This window comes from Cricetulus griseus, chromosome 2 (genome assembly GCF_003668045.3).
Source record: "Cricetulus griseus strain 17A/GY chromosome 2, alternate assembly CriGri-PICRH-1.0, whole genome shotgun sequence".
Lineage (NCBI taxonomy): Eukaryota > Metazoa > Chordata > Mammalia > Rodentia > Cricetidae > Cricetulus > Cricetulus griseus.
Window position 1 is genome coordinate 310,678,654 of NC_048595.1, and position 26,613 is coordinate 310,705,266.

General features: G+C 42.3%; 1 protein-coding gene across 1 annotated transcript in view; it reads right to left on the reverse strand.

The window, feature by feature from the left end:
• The window catches only part of LOC100759959 (ras-specific guanine nucleotide-releasing factor 2), a 230,159-nt gene that overhangs the window by 4,059 nt on the left and 199,487 nt on the right, over positions 1–26,613 (reverse strand). Inside the window, exons 19-23 of the mRNA XM_027401746.2 lie at positions 17,354–17,466; positions 8,160–8,220; positions 7,817–7,920; positions 5,782–5,866; positions 2,790–2,987 (exon numbers count right to left, since the gene is read on the reverse strand). Coding sequence (XP_027257547.1) covers positions 2,790–2,987; positions 5,782–5,866; positions 7,817–7,920; positions 8,160–8,220; positions 17,354–17,466 — 561 coding nt within the window. The remainder of the gene's footprint in view (positions 1–2,789; positions 2,988–5,781; positions 5,867–7,816; positions 7,921–8,159; positions 8,221–17,353; positions 17,467–26,613) is intronic.

Genomic DNA, 26,613 nt, shown 5'->3' on the forward strand with positions numbered 1-26,613 from the left:
CTTTTCTTTTTCTTTTCTTCAGTGGCAGGTGCTGATGCCATTTAGTGCTTAAAAGAAGGGAAGGATCCCACAAGAGAGGAAGTGTCTAGATCCCAGGCTTTTGCCACAGGATGAGGAAAAATGTAAAGAAAACTGTGATGCAAACAAGACTTAGGTACTTGAGCAGACATTGAATGATCATCTTAAAGGGGGGGGTTCCTAAAAGGGATTGCAGGACCACACCTGTTCTTCTATTGAAGTGCTGGAATCTGACCCAGAACCTTGCACACACTGGACATGTGTGTCACTTCTGAGTTACATGCCCAGCCCAGGGTGAATCATTTATAGTATGGCTCTCCAAACCATCAAAACAAGTATTTGGCTGCTTTGATGTAAGCTAAACAATTCCCTCTACTCCAGATCCTTTCTTTAGTGAACATGCTCATGAATTTGCTCCAGAAGTTTAATTCTATCCTTTACAAATACCTAACAGTGCTGTTGACATTGGTCTGGAGTTTCTCCCATAGACATGGAAGAATGGCAGTGTGGCCCTGGGGGATGGGATAAGGACTCACTCCTAGTAGGCCACACACAGGCATCTTGCTGGGGCCTGATGCTGCAGGGCCGACTGTGAAAAGCATTTAGCATGCCTAGACTGAAGATCATGTGACTGTGATTTGGGTTAGAGAGGAGATATATAGTTTCCTATCAGTTTCCACATCTATCCAAAATGTAGGCATCCCCATGCAAAATTCTGAGATCTCAGAGGGGCCTCCTTCCTGATGTGGAACTGGCCATGGTCCAAAGAAACTTTATAAGTACAATCTCCCGAACAGACAGTCACAAATCTAGAGAGTGCCACAGGCCTTCTGGACATCCTCCAGATTGATCTCAGACCTGCTGTGGGGAAGGCATTATTGCTAAATTTGTTGGAGGCAGGCACCTCAGTGACCAGACCCTTCTGACTGTGCCTGGAGTGAGGTATTTGGTTGTAGATACCACCACTCTAGTGAACCATCAGACAACTCATGCTATGGCAATTGCCAGTGACTCATACATTGACTGAAACAGTGTAGTCTATTTGATGATGTTACTGCATGGCCCACAAAACTTGATACAGTTATTTTAACATGAGCTAAGAATCTCTCTGTTGTACCCACTCAAGGTCAAGAACAGCATTGAAGTCAGTTTTAGAGAAGGCCTGGGACTTCCTTAATGCTTGAAGGAGGCCTTGGCACAGTTCACAAGTTTTAACCAATTAAACAAAACAATGGCACACTTATTTCCTGACTGGGATAGTGTGTGTGTGTGTGTGTGTGTGTGTGTGTGTGTGTGTGTTCAGTGGAGAGAAAGGGCCTATATAAGGGGAAAAGAGTCTTTATATCATTTTTATGGCTATTTATGAATCCATGGTTGACTTAAATGGAGTTTTATTCTTATTCACAAAATAACACCATTTTAAAAAAATGTATTTCCTTTACTAATCATTCCAGGCTTTATTGGCCCAGATTTCTAAGGATCCAAGTTCAGGTTCCCAGCACTGCCTTTTTACAAAGGAATAAAAGAGGAGAGGAGCTGTGAGAGCCTACTTTCTGGCTACATGGAGAACTTAAAGAAACTCCTGCTCTGGAGGGAAGGGCTCAGAGAGATTAGTGAAGACAGGTGAAATGATGAGTTCATCTGAGGGGGTCTTAAGCCCTCAGGGGGCAATAGTACCAAAACCTGAAGAAATGGCAGCAGGATACATTTATGCTCTTTTGGTCTTGCCCTGTGAGACAAGCATTGTGGGATACCTCTCTCTAATTCCGGTGGGTACATCAAGGTGCATAGCAAAGTGCATAGCAGTAAAAGGTTAGACTAAGAGTACATGGCACAGATCCCCTCCCAACAGGCATTAGAACAGTATGGAGGAGCCTGGGAGATTCCTTCAAGACCCTTTGTGAGGATCAAGGTAGTAACCCAATAATGGATAGTTCACATTGATGCCCTACAGGGTCACCAATGGCACAACAGCCTGTGGTGGAGGTGAGACACACCCTAGGCTCAGGTCATTAGCAGAGCCAATGGAGTGGACAAGACAAGGCTAGTCCAACTGGCTTGGAACAATCATGGATTATTGCTCCTGGGAAGGTTGGGTAAACCACATGCACACCAGGGACATCCTACACCTGATGACCAATCAGTGAAGGGCTGGGGCCAGAGGTGGAGACAGCCTTCTAGAAGTCCAGAGAAAGTCTTCCAGACAGCCTTTTAGAAGGCCTCTCCCAAACTCACCAATACCAAAGGAGAAGGCTAGAAGGGCAGGGGGCAGTAGGATTTGACTTGACTGTTGAAATAATCTGAGTGGAAATATCAGAGGTAAGCTAAATCTAATGGAAAAACAACAGTCACATGTCTGCATGTCTAAGTCACCAGGCCAAAACTCGAAAGCTGCTCCCAGATGGACAGAGGAAATGTTGTAAATTGAGGTCTCTGGGGACAAAGGCTTTGGAGGAGATGGGGGCAGGGAAGAATCCACTGGGCAGTTGTGGGCTAGTTTGCCCTCCAGAAAGAATTCAGGAAGCAAGTCATGACTGACAGTCATGTTGTTTGAGGTTGTCCCCCCAAATGTTTTAATGAGTGTTTTGGAGACACACCGGAGGGGAATTAATTAAGTGGTAAGAGCAGGGTAATTATCTATTGGCACCTTCCTTTGGCAACTGTCCTGCTCATTTCAACTAATGATTTCCTAATTAGCAGTATTCATCTCAGGTCTCTCTCCCCACCTCTCCAGCTCTTGATAGCAAGGTGTGTGGCACACTGATGCTCACCTGCTTGGACACCTTGGCCCAGGTTTTCTTCAGCCTGTAGATGGCACTTCTGTTTAAGGCCGCAGTGATCTCCAGCACACCATTGTAGTTGTGTAGACATCGACAAATGTCAGCTACTGCAACCCACTTCTCAATGGCATTGGCACGGGAGCTGATATCAGCATAATTCATTATCTGGGAGGCCACCAGGTTACTCATCTATGCCAATCAAAGAGACCAGTGAGCTGCCAAAGAGCCAAAACAATGAACCCAGGCAAACACCTGCATGGCAGGTGAGCCCATATGGAAAGCAGGTTATTAAGTAGCACAAAGCCCTTGGCCCATCTTGAGACACCAGCTTTCAAAGAGACAGGAATTTGTTACAATAATAACAATAGCAACAAACCACCCACACCTGTTCATCCTGAGAGCATAGGTGGGAACTCCCAGAATGCAGCTTGTTGGAGGAAAATTGGATCTTTTAAAATCAGTAGTTTTGATGAAGGAATCCTTTCCAAGAAAGGGAATGAAATGAATGATCTAATTACAGAGGAAAGGACATATTGCAGACCAGGGTGTCACCTCTTGGGGACATGTATGAACTGTGTGTAGATAATATACTGTGGGAAACCTCAGTTTTCGCATAGAAAGGAAAACTGTGGCTTCCTACTAATCTGAATTCTTATATTTTGGGTTGTGAGCCTAGCCTTTAAAGGCCGAGCCATCTCTCCAGCCAGCCATTCATCCGAAGTGTAACTTGTTCACCTCTCAAACCAGAAAATCACTTAGTATAGAAAAAGAAAGCACACTTCTTGCAAAATTTCACTGGCAAAACAGACAGACTAACTCTAAAGTTAAGGATTGTAATTCTGCCAACTAAGGCCAGCTGAAGCAGCTCAACTTTCAAAATAAAGGAAAGGGTGAAATATAACCCTCATAAAGGGGGCGAATGGTATGTGTGATCTTGTTTCCATGCATTACATCTCTTTGAAGACATAAAAGCTCTCACAATGCCTTTGGGTGTCACATAGAAAATCACTAAAGCACATGCTAGGGTTAATCACTTGTTAACTTTAATGTGGAGAATGACATAGAATTCAGTTTGTTATGGGGGAGGTGATTTTGTTAATCAATAATTTTGACAAGGACGTTATTTCCAATAATTATTCAGAAAGTGATCTAGGACAGATTTGTCTTAGGTGCTAGGAACAAAAGGAGAGGCGAATCCATGTCCCTAACTGGTACAGTTTGGATGTTGAATGTTCCCCATTGACTAGGAGTCCTAGAGTGGCACTGTTGGAAGGTCCTGTGTCCAAGAGGCATGTATTGAAGGGGATTGTGGCAACTCTGCACCTTCCTCTTCCTCTCTTGCTTCCTGTCTGTGTCCTGAGCAGTTTAGTCCGCTGATACACCTTTTCTCTCTATAAGTTAGTCATCCTGGATATTTCACTATAGTAACAGAAAGCTGACTAATGCACTGGACTTACGGTATTCTGAACCCAGCTATGAGGGATAAAGAGCAGCAGAAAATATGTAAACAAGTAAACAGCAAACTGTGAAATGCAAAGCTATGTTTGTTCCAAGGCTGGGGAGATGGCTCAATGGATAACTCGCTGTGCAAGTAAGAGGACCTGAGTTTGCATCCTCAGCACTCAGCTGGGCATGTCAGGATGCATCTGCAAGGAGCCAGTGCAGACTCAGGAGCTCACTGGCCAGCCAGTCTAGCCATCTCACTACCTTGACCCTATGCTTCATGAAGTGTCAATCTAATTATGGCACCCCCTGACAAAAATCCATCTGTGTTTTCCCTTATCTTTCCCTCATCCAGGACTGCCATTCAGCTGCTCAATTGAGCATGTAGGAGCCCTGACAATTTGTCATCCTTGTCTCCAGAGGCCCCTGTCTCCTCATCAGGATATCAGGTCCTCTGCTCTGCCGTGATTTCCATCATCATATCTGTGGTCTTCTACTGAGACAGGAAGTGATGAGTAGGGGACAGGAGGGAAGCACCTGTGATTTATGGATTCCATGCCTGGCTGAAGACATGGTGATGCCAATTCTCACATTAGAAACTACAGAAGCAGGCTCAGCTACTGGCTAGTTTAGACCCACAAGGGAGATATGTGGCCCTGGGGTTGACTCTTCAGTTGGAGTGCCCCATGTGTAGCCCAGGTGATGGAGCACATTCCTTACATTACACCTCACTTAGCATCTGTGTATTCTGAGTGGACCCTGTGCAGAGCTCTGTCTTGGGACTTTGCACTGCTGTCTTGGTACCCTGGTTTTAGATGACCGGCCACCTTGTCAATGCAGATCCTTTGCTCATGTGAACATCATCACTGTTCCTTGTGCTATATATACTGCACTGAAATGGGAAAGGAAGCTTCCCTTTGCCTAGACAGCTCTGAAGCCACCTCCATGGCTGTTACTTATTATCTCACAAGACTAAGGCTATTGAAGCAGAATCAGTGAAGAGTTGGATACAAAATCGACTCCTCATTTTACTGCTGGAGACCGACAGTGGTAACCACTGCATCAATGAGCTTGTGCTGTAAGAAGTCCCTTCCAAGGTCAGCTTAGCAGTCACATTGATGCAATCTTATTGCCACCACCAGAGGTCAGTACATACACTACTCATTCAGTTAGTCTGTGCATGATAGCGATTATGATAAAAATATAATAATAGCAACATCTTACACACGCTTAAGTACTCACCAGACCTGGGAACTATCAAAATGGGGCCTCTTATGTCTGAAAATTATCACTTCCCTTTGAGAATGTGAGGATATTTAAGCTTGCTCATACTATTCAATTAGCTCTGCATAAATAGTGATGACAGAGTTTGTTTATGTCTCTTTCTGGGCCTCAAATCCAGGGTTTCATGCATGTTTAGCCAAGCGTTCCTCCACTGAGCTACATCCACAGTCCCAGAGTTGTTTTACTCAAGAGAAAGCCAAAACCCACAGCACTCGCCCTCCTGTACCACACCCGCAGCTGTGTGTGGGCTACTCACTTCATTGAAGTGCTGACTGGTTTTCATGATGTAAGGTGTCCTTTCATTTTTATCCAGCTTCATCCAGCCCTGCCCAAGAAACTCTCTGGAAGTTAAGAATAAAACACAAAACCAGGGAAGTTTGTGAGAAATGGTGTCGAGACTCTGCATAGTTATGCACATTAGACGGGTCCATTTAAGTTAACATTCCTGGCATATTATCCCCCACCCGACACCAGTTTTTACTGATCATCTCTAGGAATTGCAGCTCAAGCCTAGTATCCCACCACTTCCTGCCAAAATGAAAAAGACTTTTCAGTCTCTACTGTTTGGAATTTTGTCTCAAGAAAGGCTTCTCTGAAACCAGAAAGTGCTGCCAACGTAAGAGAAATGAAGTGATGACTAACAGCCTTCAAGGAGATGAGTTCCTCTGGGTTAGTCTCTAAATATGTCTTTCAATTCCAGATGATGTATTTTGACCAAAAACTGCTCCTAGAACCGAAGTCTTCCTTGCACTGTGCTCTTATTTTCTCAGAAGAGTCAAAGTTTCCAAAGTCAGAGCGCTGAGCCTGGTGGGGGGATAGTCTTCTGTTGTCCCCTCTGTGCAGTCATTTCATTCATGAACAGGTCACTAGACTTCAATACTCATGGAACAGTTGAGATAGGAATCATTTTGTGTGGGCACTTAGAAAGCAACATGAAATGAAACCATTCTATTACATCCCTAATGCAGAAATGTTGGCTGGGCCCTCCCTCGCTGCAGTTGGTACTGCTCCTGGCTCCTGTTCTGCAGGTGGACATAGACGTGTGGACACAGTTTCAGAACTGGAAATAACTGGTGGATGTTTCAGGCATACAGGGAGAAATGGGAGTTCCAGGAAGATTCCACAGCAAGAGCCACAAGTTCTCGCTTGGCTCTTTCTCCTCTTGTAGAGAAGGCAAGGACCCGCCTTCAAAGCTCTTGGTGATCATGAGGAGGTGAGGGGTCCCTGTGGAAGGGCTACTGTGTTTCCTAACCTAAGTCTTCAGAATGTCACTGGGTTCCTTTGAATGACCAATGAACCAGATTCCCATTTCAACTCTGCTCATGTGCATGGGTAGGTCTACAAATTCAGGTAAGCCAGGGAAAAGAGAAGACGAAATGCATTAAAAAAAAAAAAAAAAGCCTACTTGAGTGTTCCCAGGCTCTTCCCTCATGCCTCTCTGACATCACTACTGGTCTAACTGCCTCACCCATCTGCTCTGACCTCACTTACTCCTCCATCACCAGGAACATCCTGTGTATGATAAGGATCCCATTTCTGTGCCTTGCCCAGCCCCTCCCCTCTGTGTCCTTCAGTGTAGTTAACAGTTAATGGATAATGTGTGCTAACGGTTGTCATTTGTCTAAGCACAGATCTGTTTAAGGGTCTTTCAAGTCAGTGTGATTGCTGGAGGCTTAGAGAGCCTCCCCTTTGTATATAGGAGAAAATGAAGAGATGGGACAGCAGCAGGCCCACAGCCACTGGGCTCAGCAGAATATGCTGACTTACAGGAGGCCTGAAGACCTGTAGCAGACATTAGTGCATTAACTGTGGGTCAATGCTTCTCCGAGCAAAGCTTTGGGCCCCTCCAAACTATTTGAGGTTCTCATGAAAAGACAATTTTCTGGACCTCAACCAAACATACTAAAATCGTAATTTCACAGCAATTTTGTCTCTGAGAGAACATTTTCTACAAGTTTCCCATATGGCTTTAGACATACTCAGGAATAAGAACCACATTTCTAGCTGTAGTGAGGTTTCTATAATTTGAAGATGGGAAAATACAGAGAAATTCACATTCTTGATAATCTTATTACATATAGAAGAAACACAGATGAAGACCATGTCAAGGATCTCCAAGTCAATGTGCTCAACATGAACTGGGACCAAGAGACATTCATGCATGCTAAAGCACCCTGGGATGGAGACTCAACATCCCTGAGCATGGGTGAGTACATGTGCACACCTGTCTGTCTTACAGATAATGGCAGCTCCTAGGCCAGCTACTTCCTGCTAGGGGACAGGGCACTCACTCGTAGGGGATGCTTCTGAAGACAATGTGGTCCAGGAGAGTAATCTGCTCAGCCAGCTCCATGGCTGACAATGTCTCAAAGCACTCGGCCTTTGGACAGTCTGCCTGCAAGAGATGGTGAAGGAGTAAAACTCAGTGTACCTGTGGAGCATAAAGTTCTTCACTAGAGTCTAGGTCTGACAGAAAATGCAGCAAACTCAAAACTATGAAAGACAATATTAAGATAACCAAGCAGCTGCCAGATACTGTGTTGACTGAGGCCCTTCTCATACAGATCCACACGATCAGCCACAGAGTCGGTCACATGAGTTTGCTCACCTCAAGGATTCCGTGGCTGCACTTACCATTTGAATTATATCCTCTAATTTTAGGTGGATGTCATCTTGATCATCTTGTGATAGAGCTCTATAAGGAAATGTATAAAACATTCTCCATGAATAAGAGAAAATGGACATATCAGGAAGCTACAACATCAGGTTCTTTTTTTCTTGGTTGGGAAGTGTGAGGGTTCAGGTGTGTGTTGCTATGAGGTACAACAGACTGTTGTGCTACACACACGCAAAACAGAAGTCAAACGTGACATGCAGGAGTGATGGTTTACAAGGAAAGGGCTAGTTCATTGCATGCCATCCAAGGTTGTGAATAAAACAACCACAGTCACAATGAACCTGAAGGTTGCTGGTGTGCTGCTCCCAGGTATCCATTAAGGGCAGTGCTCTGGAATTCTCTAGTAATATCCCATTTGTGAGCTATAGCTATAGGTCTGGCACCCACTCATGTTCCTCTAGCCCCTCCCACTTGTGTTCCTCTAGCCCCCCTCCCTCCATATTGTCCACTGAAGCAGACAAGACGCAGTATAACTTCTTCTTAGCTTGTGAGCCAAACTTCGAAGAACATAGAGCAGGAACAAGCAAGTCATCATCTTCCTTTTGAGTGTGCATCCCAAACCCAGGGTTATTCAGCTTTCAAAGGGTTATCTTTCAGTCTTTAGATGAATGAGTGATACAAAGCGTTAATACCCAAGACACTATTTTCAAAGTAGTAAGATGTTTTATATATCCTACAGAAATTCCAAGGTCAGGACAATTATAGTGAGTGGGACTTCCACACTATACCTTGCGACCTGGGCCAAGCATTCTAAGCTTTACCACACACTGAACATTAAAATATTTAAGCAATTCCAAGCTGTATAGCTTGTCCCAGGGGAGAGCTAAGGTTGTTCTCTTTGTTTGTTTATTGCTGGGCAGGGTAAGTAAAGCCATAAAACTTGTTAATGACTCTGGCCAGGGGAGCAATTAGGCTAACTGCCAATCTACACCTATTCCTCCTCTATTCCAAATGCAATCTCCAAATCCTATTCCTGGCTCTGTAGCAGACCACCTGATGCAGCCTCCCTCTCCCTCAGCCCCCAACCCCAGTGTATCTCACAGATATTCCCCTGTAACCTTCCTGTCACTCATCCTGTTATCTCAACTCCCAAATCTAGCAGACATCCCTTGGGAACCCACTGGCAAGGCCTGCCAGAGAAGCAAGTAGACCAGCAAAGCAGGCAGACAAGTTTCAGATCTTCACTGTCCCTCTTCTCCATATTCTGTTCCCCCATCCCATCCTGGGATGGCCTATTTTGATTTCTTCTCACTCTTTGCCTGCATTCCCAAGGGACTAAGAAGATCCTGGAGGAACACCTGCATCCCTCCATCTTGTGGAACCAATTAGGCCTCTCACCTAAACTATCTCCATTCCTAAGTATCAGCTCCCAATACCTAGAATCAAACATTACCTGGAAACTCCAGTGGTCACATCTATCAGAATCCTAAAAAGAATTTCCCATCAGGCAATACACAGCCACCACACTCTCCTAAGCACCAAAGAGGAAACAGAAGACAAGGAACAAAATACCCACCCAACAAAAACAAGACCTGATATCAGCACCTAGAATTGCAATCTTCCCATAACCAGATGCCTAGACTCCAGAGCAAAAACACAATAATAGCCAGGACAATATGTATTCAACAAGTAAGCCATGAGTATTGAAACATAGCTGAAGCACAAGACGAAGACCTTAAAATCGCCTTTATGAATATAATAGAGGTCCTTAAAGAGGAAATGAGAAAAATACCTTAAAGAAATCTATGAAGATCAGTGCATAGCACAATTGTAATCAGAGGGGCACCATACAGTAACCAATGGGAGCAAATGCAGAGACCCACTGCCAAACATTAAGCAGAACCAAGGAAAGCCTGTGGAAAAGAGGGAGGAAGGATTGCAGGATGGGAGATTCAAGGAACTATGAGAACATAGGCCACAGAATCAACTAAGCAGGGCTCATGAGGCTCACAGAAACTGAAGAGGCAAACACAGACCCTGTTTGGGTTTAAGCTAGGTCCTCTGCATATACCTTATCTTTGTGTAGCTTGGTGTTCTTGTGAGACCCCTAATCATGGGAACAAGCAGTATCTGATTCTTTTGCCTGTGCTTGGCACATTTTCCTCCCAATGGTTGCCATGTCTAGCTGTGATCTATGAGGATTTGTGCCCATAACTTATTGAGTTCTGGTAAGCCAATATCTTTGAGGAGGAGGGAGATGGTGGGGAGGGACCAGGAGAAGTGGAGGGAAGGAAAACTGCAGTAGAGATGTAATATATCAGAGAAGAATAAGAGTTTAAAACAAAGAAATTTATGAAGACACAAACAGTGAAATGAATAAAACAGTCCAAGACCTGAAAGTGGAAACCCAAACTGAGGGAAATCTGGAAAAGAAAAATAGAAGAACTCAAATGGAAGCCTCAGAAGCAAGCCTCACTAACAGAAGCAAGCCTAACAGAGTACAAAAAATGGAAAGGATAATCTCAGCCATTGAAGACATGGTAGAAGGAATGGGTACTTCAGACAAAGAAAATTTTAAGTCAAAAACTATTCTGGCAAAAAATATTCAGAAAATCTGGGACACTATGAAAAGACCAAATCTAAGTAATAGGAATAGAGGAAGGAGAAGAAACTCAGGTCAAATGCACAGAAAACATTTCCAAAAAAATCACAGAAGAAAATTTCACTAACCTAAAGTGAAAGACTTAAAAATTAGCAAAGAAATATAGCCCAGAAACTGACCAAGGCTTACTACTATGACTTAGTGCCTGGAATTTACCAGCCACCAGCAATTACTCCCTTACAAGGCCATAAGATAACTGGGTACCAAGAATTCCCAGATGGCCACCCTCCCCGAGGGGCTCATGAAGGAAACAGATTGCCCCACTGGCCAATGTGTCAATCATTAACAATTAAGGGTCCTTGTGAAACAAAGAGATAGTTACCATTAGTTAGCACATCCTGAGGTCTGCAGGTTTTACAACTGGTGGGGTCAGGAGGCTATCTGATTCCCAGGCCTCCCCTCAAGACAAAGGGCCTCCTGGGAATCCATGACTCTGGTCACGTATTCAACCCGACAGAGAGTCAAGGCCCCTCTCTAAGCTTATGGTTTTTGCCTTTAAAAATGCCTGAGCCTGAGCAGACTGGGCTGCTCTCTAGCCTGCATGCTGAGAGAGCCCATTTGTACAAACGTCTACCTTTCATTAAAGCCTCTTGCTGTTTGAATCAAGTTTCTGCCTCCTCTCTGGTGGTTGGGGTGGCACAGTCCTGGGAAAAGATTCTGGAGGCCTGAGCTTCTCGGGGTCTTACAAAAGAAGGAGATGCCCATCAAGGTGCAAGAAGCATCTAGAACACCAAATAGACTGGACCAGAAAAGAAATTCCCCTCAGCACATAATAGTAAAAACACTGAACATACAGAACAAATAAAGAATGTTAGAAACTGCAAGGAGGAAGTAACCAAGTAAACTATTAAAGAGATTTATTAGACTAACACCTGACTTCTCAATAGAGACTCTAAAAGTTCCTGGACAGAGTTCTACAGACTCTAAGAGACCACAGATGCCAGACCAGACGACTATACCCAGTAAAACTTTCAGTCACCATAGATGAAGAAAGAAAGACATTCCATGAAAAAACCAAATTTAAGCAGTAACTTCAACAAATCCAGCCCTATAGAAAGCACTAGAATGAAAACTCCAACCTAAACATGTTAACTACACCCAAGAAACTACAAGTAATAAATCATGCCAGCCCATCAAATCAATCAGGGGAAGCACACACACATCACCACCACCACCAACACTACCGCCGCCACTGCCACCATAACCACAACAACAAAAATGACAGGAATCAATAAACAAATTCTCTAATAAAAAAACACAGATTAATAGAATAGATGTGGAAATGGGATCCATCCTTCTGCTGCATCCAAGAAACACACCTCAATATGAAGGTAGACATCACCTCAGTGTAAAAGAGTAGAAAAAGATATTCCAAACAAATGGATTCAAAAGCAAGACCATGTAGTCATTTTAATATCTGACAAAATAGACTTCAAATCAAAATTCATCAGAAGAGCTAGGAATGGACACTCCATATTTATCAAAGGAAAAATTCACTTAGAGAACACTGGCATTCTTAATATCTATGCACCAAACACATGTGAAAACACAGTTTGTAAAATAAATACTTCTACAGTTTAAATCACATTGTGATTTAAATTAACTCTCCACACAGTGATAGTAGATGACTTCAAAACTCAACTCTTGCAAATAGACAGGACATCCAGACAAAAACTAAACAGAGAAATGCTGAAGTTAATTTATATTATAAACAAAGTGGACCCAGCAGATATTTACAGAATATTTCACCCAAACACAAAAGACTATACCTTCTCAGAAGCTCATGGAACTTTCTCCAAAATTGACCATATACTGAACAGAAAGGAAGTGTCAGCAGATGCAAGAAAATGAAATAACACCCTGCATCGTATCTGAACTACACAGATTAAAACTGTATATCAACGACAGAAACAACAGAAAGTTAAGAAATTGTGGAAACTTAACAACTCAGTATTAAATATAAAATGGATTGATAAAAGTTAATAAAGAAATAAAAGACTTTCTAAAATGAAAATTAATATACATCATACCTAAACTTATGGGATAAAATGAAGGCAGTTCTAATAGGAAAGTTCATAGCACTAAGTGCTTACATTAAAAAAAAAATAGGAGAACTCTGGTATTAGTATCAGCACACATGAAAGCTCGAGAACAACAACAAACAATACCCAAAAGGAGTGGATGACAAGAAACAATCAAACTCAAAGCTGAAATCAATAAAACAGAGACAAACAAAAAATATAAATAATCAATTAAACAAAGAATTGATTCTTTGCAAAAACTCAGTAGGAGTTGACTAAAAGGTGGAGAGAAATATGTAGATTAACAACATTAGAAACAAAACCAAATTAGAAACAGCAGACAGTGAGTAAATCCAGAGTCATAGAACATACTTTAAAGTCCAGAACATACTTTAAAAACCTGTAGTCTTCCAAATTGTGAAATCTAAAAGAAATGAATAATTTTATTTGTATATACCACTTATCAAAGTTAAATCAATATCAGATAACCAATTTAAGCAGACCTATAACCCCTAATGAAATAGAAGTAGTGATTAAAAGTCTCCCAACCAGAAAACAAAAGCCCAGGTCCAGTTGATTTTAGTGAAGAACTCTATCAGACTTTCAAAGAAGAGTTGATTCCAATACTTCTTAAATTATTTGAAAAATGAAAAACAAAATAGACATTGTCCAATTTATTTTATGAGGCCACTGCCACCCTGATATCCAAACCACATCAAGAAGCAAAAAATCAAGTAGAATTACAGGACAATTTCACCAGTGAATATAGATGTTAAAATTTTCAATAAAATACTTGCAAACCAAATCCAAGAACACATGAAAAAGATAAACCACCAAGATCAAGTAGGCTTCATCCCAGAGGTGGACAGATGGTTCAACCTGTGAAAATCTGTCAATGTAATCTACCATATAAACAAACTGAAAGGAAAAAACAAAAGCAAAAACAAAATGTAAGCATCTCATGTTGTTGTTTTTTTTTTTTTTTTTTTCTTTTCTGTCAAAGGCATTTGACAAAATCCAACATGCTCCATGATAAAAGTTCTGGAGACATTAGGGATACAAGGGGCATACCTAAACATAATAATGGCAGTTTACAACAAGCCCATAGCCAACATAAACTTAAATGGAGAGAAACTCAAAGCAATTCCACTAAAATCAGGAACATGACAAGATTGTCCACTCTCTGCATACCTATTCAATATAATACTTCAAGTCTTAGCTAGAGCAGTAAGACCACTGAAGGAGATCAAGGGAATACAAGGGATCAAGGGAAAGGAAGAAATCAAAGTATTTTATTTGCAGATGATATGATAGTATACATAAATAACCCCAAAAATTCTGCTTAGAAACTCCTATGGCTGATAAATACTTTCAGCAAAGTAGCTGAATACAAAATTAACTCACAAAAATCAGTAGCTTTCCTATATGCAAGTAGCAAATGGACTGACTCAGAAGAAAAACACCTTTCACAATAGTCTCAAATAATATAAAATAACTTGGGGTAACTCTAACCAAGCATGTGAAAGGCTTGTATGATTAAAAACATTAAGTCTTTGAAGAAGAAATTTAAAAAGATAGTAGAAGATGGAAATAGCTCCCATACTCAGGGATTGGTAGACTTAATATAATAAAAATGTCTATCTTACCAAAAGGAATCCACAGATTCAAATGCAATCCCCATCAAAATCCCGCACAGAACTTGAAAGGACAATTCTCAGATTCATATGGAAACACACACACACACACACACACACACACACACACACACACACACACACACACACACACACATTTTAAAAAAAGAATATCTAAAAAATCCTAAATAATAAAACTACTGCTGGAGGAATCCTCATCTCCAATTTCAAATTTTACTATAAAGATATAGTAATTAAAAAAAAACATGGTATTGGCATAAAAAGAGACATATTGATCAATGGAAGAATTGAAGATCCAGACATAGGTCCACACACCTATGGACACCTGATTCTTATTAAAGGAGCCAGAAATGCATACTGGTGAAAAGTCAGCATCTACAGCAAATGGTACTGCTCAACTGGATGGCTGCATTTAGAAGAATCCAAATAGACCTATACTTACAGCCCTGCACAAAAGTCAACTCCAAATGGATCAAGGACCTCAACACAGAATCAAATACACTGAACCTGATAGAAGAGAAATAGGGGAATAGTCTTGAACTTATTATGAAAGGAAAAGACTTTTTGAACAGAACATGAGCACAGCACTAAGATCAACAATTAATAAATGGGACTTCATGAAACTGGAAGACTTCTGTAAGGCAAAGGGCACCATCATTTGGACAAAGCAGCAGCAGCCTACAGAGTTGGAAAAGACTTTTTTACCAACTACATATTTGATAGAGGGTTAATGTCCAAAATATATAAAGAACTAAAAATCTGGATATCAAGAAAACAATCCAATTATAAATGGGGTACAGATCTAAACAGAGAATTCTGAAGAGGAAACTCAAATGGTTGAGAAACAAAGCAATACTCAACATCCTTAGTCATCAGGGAAATGCAAATCAAAAACTACTTTGAGATTTCATCTTGCACCTGTCAGAATGGCTAAGATTAACAAAACAAGTGACAGCTCATGCTGACAAGACTGTGGAGTAAGAAGAACACTCATCCATTGCTGGTGGGATTGCAAACTTGTACAGCCACTATGGAAATCAGTGTGGCAGTTCCTCAGGAAGCTAGGAATTGATCTACCTCAAGATCCAGCTCTGTTACTCTTGTGCATATACCCAAAGGACATTTCATCCTACTGTAGACCTCTTGCTCAAACATGTTCACCAAAGCTCTATTCATAATAGCCAGAAATTGGAAACAACCTAGATGTTCCTCAAGAGATGAATTGATAAAGAAAATGTGGTACACTCATACAATACAGTATTATTCCAGCCTTTTTTAAAAATAAAATTGCAGATAAATTGATGGACCTAGAAAAAATTGAGTGAGGTAACCCAAACCCAGAGACAAATATGGTATGTATTCACTTGTATGTGGGTATTAGCTGTTAAGTTAATGATAAACTACAATCCATAGAACCACAGAGATTATGTATAGAGTAGGGGACTAATGGAGATAGATAGATATTTCTAGAAAAGCTAAATAAAATAGATAGTTATGTATAGATGGAGGAGCACTAGAACAGGAGGCTTGGAGAGGAGGAAGGAAGGAGGACTGATGGAGGAAATATGCAATATGCTGAGAGACAGCTAAGATGAAGGGCCATTTGAAGGGTGGTATGGAAACCTAATACAGGAGAAGCATCTTAAAATATACATATATGACCTTCCAGGATGTCCCCAATTTAGCTGACTGTATCTGCAGGGATGCTATTCACAAATAGGGTAATATTTTGATGTAGGAGATTTCAGGACTTGAACATGTCAGTTTTCCAATGGAGAACATGATCCAACTTCTAGCAGCTTCTAAATCACAAGGGTATAGCTTTGGGAATTTAATGGGAGATAAGAATGACTTGTGGTACAATTGCTAAATTACCACAGTTTTAAATTTGGCATTGTTGTATCAGGGAGGGACTTCCAACAGCATGGGAGACTGAGGTGAATGGACTTGTCTCCACACATGCCTTCTATATAATCAATTGCACCAAGACACAATGCAAACAAGCTTCGGGGAAACAAAGGTCACTTCCAGGCTATAAGTAGAGGAAGAATTGAAAACCAGAATAGTGAGGCAGTAATAGGCCTTGGCAGATAGATGCCATGCTTCCCACTCTCAAACAGGGGCAGAAGATGTACCCATGAGTGAGCCGAGAAGCCATAACTGACATGTCTACATAAAACCATTGATGAATGCACTCTTCATGTAAAGTGTGAACTAGAAAAAATTAATCTCCCATCAGTTCAAGAAACTATTGTGTTTATTTGTATGAATGCTGTATGTCACAACTATGGACAAACACAACTTTCTAGTAGGTCTGCCAAGTTCAAGCCTTCATTGCATAGACAGGCAGGGTTCATGTTTTACCCAGCCTCACAGGAGTACCCAGCTAAGAAGTGAATAGAAAAACTGGCTAGGACCAGTGTAGCAAACTAACAATGGTGTAAACATTACAGGCATGCAGCTGCCCTCATAGACACACTGCCATCCTGCCTAGTGAACTAGTGATCCATAATTAGTACTCACAAGCAGGATAAAAACAACAACAACAACAACAACAACAACAACAACAACAAAAACCCTTTCTACCCTGCTGGCTGGATTCACAGCAGGAATCCCCAGGGGTTTTACCTAGAACCCTTTTACCATGTGGTTCTACAGAAACTGTCTCTGTACAAATTATGCCTACAGTCCAAAGTCTTCCTTGCACAGCAGACCCCAAACTGTCCCCACAAAGCAGAAGATGATAGACAATACCTTTCTACTGACATATAAACTTGGTGCCCAGAAAAGTCTAAAACATATCCTTCTGGCCTGATAGGACCTATTTGCCATGAGCATAGCCCATAATTCCATCAGCAGGTGCTGGCCTTTACCTCAGGATGTTTGCCGTGGCTTTCCTTTCTTGAGGAAGAAGATCTGGGTCTTTTAGAACTTCTTCTAGTAAGTTTATAACGTTCATTTTGAGTTCATTGTTGAGTTCAAAATCCTATAACATAAAACGAATCTATTAAAATCTTCATTTCAAGGGTTATCTCTGTCCCATGACATCTTTAATCAGGATGGTTTCCCCAGAATCCTGGTATGAAACTGAAATGTGTGGCCCCCTAGCTGCTCACTGTATGCTCCTAGTGGTCCCCATGAGTAGTCTGGGTTGGGGCTATGCTGTTATATCTCTGGCAGCTCCCTACCCCCTGAAAGGTTGAATACTATTGCTTGTGGGACACTAGTTAGGCCTGGTCTCTAGCAGCCATTACAAAGCTCCAGCAAGCCCACCCAGCCTCTTCTCTCTAATCCCCCCATCACATCCTACCTCCAACACACATTTGGTTACACTGCTGGAACTTAACGCACTTGTTCAGTTCCCTAGATGGGACATGCATTTCCTTGGCCTGGGGCATTGCACTCTTTCCCCAGGTGGACTCTCAGGCTAGGAGTTGGTAACACTCTCCTTGGAGTCCTTACTTGACACAGAAGGGTTGAAAGATTTTCTCTTGTGGCTCCATGGAGCACATAACTCACTATTATCATAATTTAGGGTGGCACATTTTAAAGAGCAATACAGTTGCTTGGTTTCCTACTGGACTATGAGTAATGTCAGAAACAGGGACATAGCAGTAACTTAAAAAAATATTTGTTGTAAGGATAAAATGTGAGCCGGGCATTGGTGGTGCATGCCTTTAATCCCAGCACTCAGGAAGTAAAGGCAGGTGGATCTCTGTGAGTTCGAGGCCAAGCCTGGTCTACAGAGTGAGTTCCAGGACATGCTCCAAAACTATACAGAGAAACCCTGTCTCAAGAAAACCAAAAAAAGAATAAAATGTGTTCTTTGGATGTTAACTTGAATGAAGATGTGCTAAGTATATTAATATTAGTGTACTTATGCTTGAATCTACATAGATATGCTAAGGAATAAAGAATAAATGACACCCAGAAACAGATATGGCCATGCCAGAGACAAGAGTAACACTGACGGGATAGATTATGAGCAGAGTTAGGAAGACTGGAGCATAGAAATGAATAATGAGAGTAAAGAATAAGAATCAATAGGACTTATGGGCCATTATTGTTACAAAGAGGGAGGGAGGAATGGATGGATGGATGGATAGATGGATGAATGGATGGATGGATGGATAGATAGATGTGTGGCTGCCTGGGTGGATGGATGGATGGATGGATGTGGTAGATGGATGGGTGGATAGATAGATTAGAGTGGGGCAAAGTGGATGGCCTATCTGTGACCACTGACTGGATGACTTATGAAATGCACACTAGATGGAGCACTGAACCAATGATAAACTGTCTTGGATGGACATCAAAGCAGCTCAGGGTAGAGGTCACTCTTGCCAAGGCTAGTGATCTGAGTTTAATCCCTGGGTCTACACAGTAGAAAGAGAGATTCAAGTTGTCCTCTGGCTTTCACACATGCACATACATAATAACGTTTTCCCCTAGATTTGATCATTTTCCTATTGATGTGTTCCTGGGCTGTAGAGGGTGAGGAGGTAACAGAGAACAGATGCAACTACCCTGACAAACATGACCCAGATGTGCAGCGCTACACTGGGTTTTTTGTTTGTTTGTTTGGTTGGTTTTTTTGTTTTGTTTTTTCGAGACAGGGTTCTTTGTAGTTTTGGAGACTGTCCTGGAACTAGCTCTTGAAGACAAGACTGGTCTTGAACTCACAGAGATCTGCCTGCCCCTGCCTCTGCCTCCCAAGTGCTGGGATTAAAGGTGTGCACTACTACTGTCCGGCTACACTGTTTTTTTTTTTTTAAATGCTAGTAATTTTCCCATCAATCTGGAAATTTTTAAGATAGAATATCAAGAGACAAACATAATAAAAGTGTGAGGCTGTGGCTACTGCACTCTTTTATGGAGTGAATTTTGATACACCGTCTCCTGGCAGTGTGCTGGGAATGCTGGTATACAAAATCACCTAGGACTGCCAGGTGTACACAGGAGGGCCTCACTCTCATAGACTACTAGTCTGTGTGTACAGACGGGTGTGGTTGTTACCCACATGAATCTGTTACAATTATTACAGCGCATTCTGTTATACTTGTATTATTATATTATTAGCAGTGTTATCCATTAGTATAATTGCTGTTTAACGATAAAGAAAATGATTTTGAGGAATTAACCTTCTGAATCATTTTTAATGGTTGGAGACCAACATCACTAATGACAATTAGCTAGATAAGAAGAAAACAGTTAATTTTTTTACTACATATAGTAAATTAAGGGCAAAATGTCCATAATTTTATGAATTGTAGATTGTTTAAACATCTAACCTAATTTGAAATGAGAGTTTGTGCATCTCAGGTCCATAGCAAAAGGAACAGTAAGCTATTCTCAGGACTTCGTTTTCACTGTTGTTAAAGTGTTATCTCATGGGAAACAAGAACCACTGGGGCCTGAGGGCAATACAGATGCTCATATCTGTCCTGCCTAGCTTTTGTCAATGTGACATAGGCTAGAGTCATCTGAGAGGAAGGAACCTCAACTGAGAAATTGCATCCATAAAGTCAGGCTATAGGCAAGTCTGTAGGGCATTTTAAGATTAGTGACTGATGCAGAAGAGGCCGGTAAACTAAGGGTGGTGCCATTCCTGGGGTGGTGGTCCCAGGTGATTTTTAAAAAACAGGCTAGGCAAGCCATGGGGAACAAGCCATGGTGGTCTCTGCATCAGCTCCTGTCTCCAGGTTCCTGCCCTGCCTGAGTCCTGTCCTGACTTCCTTTGATGATGAGCAGTGATGTGGAAGTGTAAATGAAAGCAAACCTTTACTTGCTTTTGGAATAAACCTCACTTTCTTTGGCCATACTGTCCCATCACAGCAAAGGTAACCCTAACATTAAATAATGTTTCCATAATATGTCACCTACTTACTGTGCAGGAGCTTCTCATTATGTGTTTTCCCTTAAACCGTGGTTTTATCTTGCTGCTGTTTTTTCTTCATCCCACCGAACCCTCATCTCAAGGTAGAGTAGTTTAAACAGTTAATAACCTTGTCTATATCAGTTTCTCTTAGCTACCAAAGGAGTTCACAACCATCAGGAGTCTATATCCTTAATGAATATTTGATATATATTAGTGAGTCTTCATGTAGCTATGTTGAGACACTAATGATGCAAATAATCTGATTACCATAAACAGCACGATTAGTGTGAAGGACACCAGCCTTCTGTTCAGGCCTTGCTGTGAGCTAATTAGTGATTAGCTAACATCCTTGAGCAGCTGCTGGGGCTCCATTCTGGGCTCAACAGGGGTTGTTTGGAGGCCTCCAGACGGCAAACATGGATGTTCTCCTAGACTCATGTTGCATAAGATGCTGAGAAGAAGTGATGATGAGGGTGCAGTCCTAAACCAGACATTTATACAACTCGTGGCACACTGTAGAAGAGGGGATAGGAAGAATGTAGGAGCTGGAAAACAGGGAGAAGGGCAGTGACGGTGTCCCATCCTCTAGATACAACACAGCCAGTATAATCACACTTACAGCAGCTGCAATTATCTGCACTGGTCCTGCACAAGACAGGCTGTTTCAACAGTCGGTCATGGATGGGCAGGGACCATCTCACAGAACCCCATGCCTTATGCTGAACTACATACAGGCTAAGTATGGGCTGGGGGATGAGGAGGAACCACTTTCTTCAGTTATTTACCCCTGGTGAGCCTACTAGACTCCAATGGATAGTTCCAAAACCAAGGGCACACAGAAGGCCCTTGTCAAGGGCAGATGTACACAAACAAAACAAAAGAACATGAGCCCGGGAAAGAGACTGGTAGGGAATGGGACATGGATATGGAAGGGAGGGAGATGAGGGCATGGGAGTCAGAGCAGTCCACATACATTACATGCATGCATGAAATTGTCAGAGCACAAACTGGATTAACAAACAGCATCCTGGCACATGACTTGTGCAAGGAAAAGCAATTTTAAAAATTTAGCAAGTAGCTCAAAGATCATTATATACACAAATACTGATTACTGAGCTGCTGGTAAAACAAACTTAACATTCTTCAATAAAAACATCTTAAATGTAATTTTACTCTTCTGAACTCTGGGGAAACGGGCCTGAGCAGCCCTTTAAAAGATCGGGCGAACCATCTGCTGATGGCTGAAGCGTGATGCATGGTTAGATATTGGATATTTGTTCTGATGAATGTGGGTGATAGAACCAGATTCTCTGACACCTCATACAAATGGCCAGTTTCCTTCTTGAGTTTGCTCACATTGCACAGGGTTTTCATCATGAAGCACCCTGTAAATTCAGTCCTTCCTCACTAGCTGAGCTATGGAGGAGAAAGGAGACGGGCCAAGTCCCTCGGAACACATGGGCTCACATGAGCAAGAACACAGGATTGCCATCTGACTTCTGACACCTGTGCCGTTCAAGTTCTCATGCATGTAGGAGTCACCAGGGCTATGGCTAACCCCAAGGTCTGGTTTAGCTGTTTGGAGAGGCACTGGGATTCTGGGGTGTTGTTTTAGATTGTTTTATGTGTATGAGTGTTTGCCTGAATGTATGTTTGTGCACTATGTATGTGTCTGGTATTCATTGGATATCCTCGAACTGGAGTCACAAATGGTCGTGAACCACCAAGGTGGGTGCTAGGAACTAAACCCAGGTCCTCTGCAAGAGCAGCCAGTGCTCTTAACCACTGAATCATCTCCCCAGCTCCAAGATTCTGCTTGTAACAAACTGCAGTGACCACGTTTTAGCAGCGAGACTTTGCACTACCTTTGTTTTGCTTTTAAAGCTGAAGCCTTTGATGTACCCACAGGACACGATGCTATTTATAAATGAACGTGAAAACACATCATTGGTCATTGAAAAGTTTCGTTTTAAAGTACAGAGTATTATTTCCAATCAAAAAATATAAATCTGTAAAGAAAGACATTTTCCACTATTTAAATTCAGAGATAGGATATTTATAAGTCTGGCTGACTTCATTTTGTCACAGAATGTCATTTTGGCTGCTTTTCCCAAGCCTGGGCTCAGGCTCAGTGGAGCTCATTGTCCACAAGATGGCGCTGCCGGGCTGCTGTCTCTGGAGGTAGGAGCCCTGGTTCTGTCTGGAGAACAAGGGAGCCGACTGAGGCTAGCGGAAGCCATAGAGGCTATCGCTCAGTAACTGCGTCCATGTGATTCCCATGCACCTCCGCTCCAAATTAATGAATCAGAGGGGTGGAGGCAGAGAATCGGCGGGGGGGGGGGAGAGCGGGAGGCGGGAGGAGTGAAGGCACAAGAAGTATGAGGTGTTTACCTTTCCATCTGCCTCTTACTCTTCCCATAGCCATTGAGCAAGTCAGTATTACAGGTGCTGGGGAAGGCGGAACACAAGTCGGGGTGGATGGGCAGATGGAGGCAACACCAGCCAAGGACACCTAGAGCACAGGTTTGAGAAGGCTGGAAGAGCAGAGGGGGGCTGTGCGGTTCTCCATCGAGGCTTGGAGCAGCAATGGGGGTTGGAGACACAGTCTAAGAACCCAGAGAGAGGCAGTGGCTGGAGGGAACAGGTCATAAGGCTCTAGGTGGGACTGTGGCACATAGTGTATACTTACTCACAGATTATATTGTCAACTGATGGTCTCATGACCCTCAGAAGAGAGGAACCATTGAGACGAGGCTAGCAATGACTGTGACTCAGACTTGGTGACATCTTACCCAGTGCTAGCTACGTTATTCTGAGACCTTCCAAAGCAGCCTGGGAGCACATTACATGGTTATTCCCATTCCAAGTGGGGGAAGCACAGATGCATCAGTTACAATCAAATTCAGTAGTTTACAATAATATGAGTTAATAAGATTTAACCACACAAGGCTGTAATTCCAGCTACTCCGGAGCTGAGGAGGTAGGATTGCAAATTCAAGGTCAGACTCAGCTACTGAGAAAATTCAAGGCCAACCTGGTTAACTTAGACTCTACTTCAAAACAGAAAGGAACAATAGGGCTGGGGTAGAGCTCAGAGGAAGAGCATTTGCCTAGGGTGTTTCAAGGTCCTTGGTTCAAGCCCCAGTGCTGGAGAAAGAAGGAGAAGAAAGTGAAATCTGTGAATCAACACAATCAAATATAATCAAACAATAGTCATGTTCCCCAGAGGGAAAGGCATGGTTGACTTAAAGGTGTGTTGCCTTTGGTTCATCATGATGAGGACTGTAGACATTCATCCCAAGCCTGCATCCTGAGCTGACCACACAGCATCTTTCCTGGTTTCCCTATTCACAACCAGTCTGGATCTAACACCTTTACAATACTATTTAAATCCTTCATCTTGTGTAAGACTAACCTGTGTTGATAGCATGAGTCTGAAAATCACATTCATTCTTTCCAGAGAGTAGGCTACCTGCCACATGTGACCAAGGGGACTCCAGGGCACTGGGTCCATCTTAATCAGTAAACACTATTCAGGGAGAAGGAGAATTATGAGAGTAATTTTCTCTGTAATCAGCACAGTGTATTCTAACAGTGGCCAGAGATTTTAAAAGTGGGGATCATGCAGAGTGGAGCAGATCTGCACAAACAAGTCTAAAACCCCCGAACAAAGGTCCATAAAGCAGATGGTTAGGATGTGGTGAAACTCAGAGACTGAGGCTCAGGTAGACAGTCAAGAAAATGAAAAGTATTCATTGGTTTTCTGCCTTCCTAAACTACACAAGATGGAGAATTTAAATTGTTATAAAAGGTGTTAGATTCAGCTTTTTTGTGAATAGGGAAAGAGGGAAAGATGCTGTGTGGTCACACCAGGATGCAGGCTTGGGATGCCCTTCTTCAGCCCTCATTATGATGAACACAGCTTTAAGACAACCATGCTTTCCACTGCTTTCACTTCATGGCCCATGGGCAGCATGCCGTGAAAGGGACCCTATCCAGAATCACAGCTCATTTGAAATATAATGTGTTTATTGTGGTGGTCATTACTTTTGGTGTTTGAGACTTCACTATAGATCTTGAGCATAAATTTTGCAGATGACAGCAATGTGTCACAATGTCAAAAGGTAGGCATGCCTGGTAGAACTTTAAAAGTTGAAAGCTAGTCCTAGGAGGGGTTGTCCTGGCTAAAAGTTGGGATGGGAACCCCTGAAGGGCACCTGATCACCTTGTCCCACTCCTGTTACCCTCTGGCTTGCCTGTTATCACATTTCTGGGCAGCATTGACTCTATCAACTTCTCCCTTTGGAAACACTCACTGTAAAGAGGAGGGAATCCCAGTGTTCCCCATTACTCAACTACAAAGGACTGTAACAGCATCTTTATTTGCATAATGGGTACAAAATGCTAATGGAAAAGTACAAAGAAGGACAGCAGTTTGAAAGATCCTGCAAAGCAATAGCACTTATACAATAGTACTTCTACACTTCCCAATAATGCTCAATACTTACTAGTCACTCCTTTAACCATTGAGCATCTCTCCCAGCCCTTACCAGTCACTCCTTAATGGAGTTTTGAAACTACAAAGAGGATCTGCTTGTAGGGAACCTATGCTTGACTATCCCTTAGGAGCCTGCAGCCCAGGTACTAGACACTAGACAACCCTCAGACTTGCTAAGCATGGTGTCTTGCTCCTGGCTGGCTCACACATATTTCTTGACTTCAAATGAGCAGAAGTCCACTGAGGACAGGTGGTGATGAACTGCCTAAGTCTTTTTTTGTTTTGTTTTGTTTTGTTTTTTGTTTTTTTGAGACAGGGTTTCTCTGTGTAGCTTTGGAGCCTATCCTGGCACTTGCTCTGGAGACCAGGCTGGCCTCAAACTCACAGAGATCCGCCTGCCTCTGCCTCCTGAGTGCTGGGATTAAAGGCGTGCGCCACCAACGCCTGGCTAACCGCCTAAGTCTTAAACTGATGATTTGGGAAACCAGCTTAGCATATGTGAAGTGGGAAGTACTAGGGGAGGGCAGAGTACAAAACATAGACTTATAGTAAAATATAAACGCTGGCTAGAGGCAAATGGTAACACTGACACCAATTCACTGAAAAGGAAAGCACCACCCAGCAAAAGCATTATTCAAGTACTTTCTGATGAGTGATTCTGAGTTTAAAAGACTTACAAAGACTTAGCCTCTAGTCCTCAACCGTTGAATGAAGAATTTGGAAATACTACCCCATAACTCTGAAATTAGGTAGTTCCCAAGCCTACCTCTTTAAGCCTTAATAAAAAAAAGAAAGCCTAGATAAAAACATGCATCAGGGAGAGAGGTTCAGAGAGATTTTTTTCTAAGTAAGTGTTTTCTATTAGGGTTCTAGTTAGGTGGTTAATGTAAATGGGCCAGACAATCACAAAGACTGAAGGGAGAAATACAAGTCTAGAAGGGCTTGCTTTTAGTTTCAATGTTTATAATTATTTAGTTAAATAATGCCAACTGTCATTGCAATGTTCTTTGAGCTTGCTTCTAATATAAGCCTCAGCAAACCATTAGGAGAGGATTTGGTCTGGACTAACCATGTAAAAAGGTTGTTGTAAAGAGTTGGAAACAAGTGTGCATCTTTCCTTTCTCATAGGGGAGACACTCAGTTCATAGGAGTGTGGCACATGAAGCATTGTTGATGGTAATCCAAGGAAAGACCTGGTGCACAGAGACTAATAGCTCAGTTTAGTGACATTTGGGAGCAGAGGTGGGGAGGGGAACACACAAAGAAAGAAAACAAGTGAGATGAGCCAGGGGCTGAGCACACTAGGGGATGCATGAGTGTGCCATTGACCTCTTGTGTCTTCAGGAGGCTCTGCAGTGGTTAGAGCCCTGGCCTAGGCCTAAACCATGAAACAAGGGCCGAATACATCCCAGTGCATGTCTGGCCATCATTCTCCTGGTGAGGATGTGGCCGTACTCACAGACTCCAGTCATGCTTTCAAGGTTCAAGAGCAATTATGAGAACAGGGAGATACCAATGAGGAGTAGTAAGCCCTGATCCCATGATGCCTCATCAGGAAATAAGAGCAAGAATCTATCAGAGCAGTCAGATTCAATGTGCTAATTCTTACTGATTTTGTAGTCAACAAAATCCATTGTCAAAAGGTGAAGGGATCTTAGCAGTTCTATGGGAAACTAACTTTTAGCAGTTTCAGTAGTATTTGTAGCCACTAAAGAGAAGAAAAAGTCTTCCAAGGACATTGGCATTTTAACTGCTTA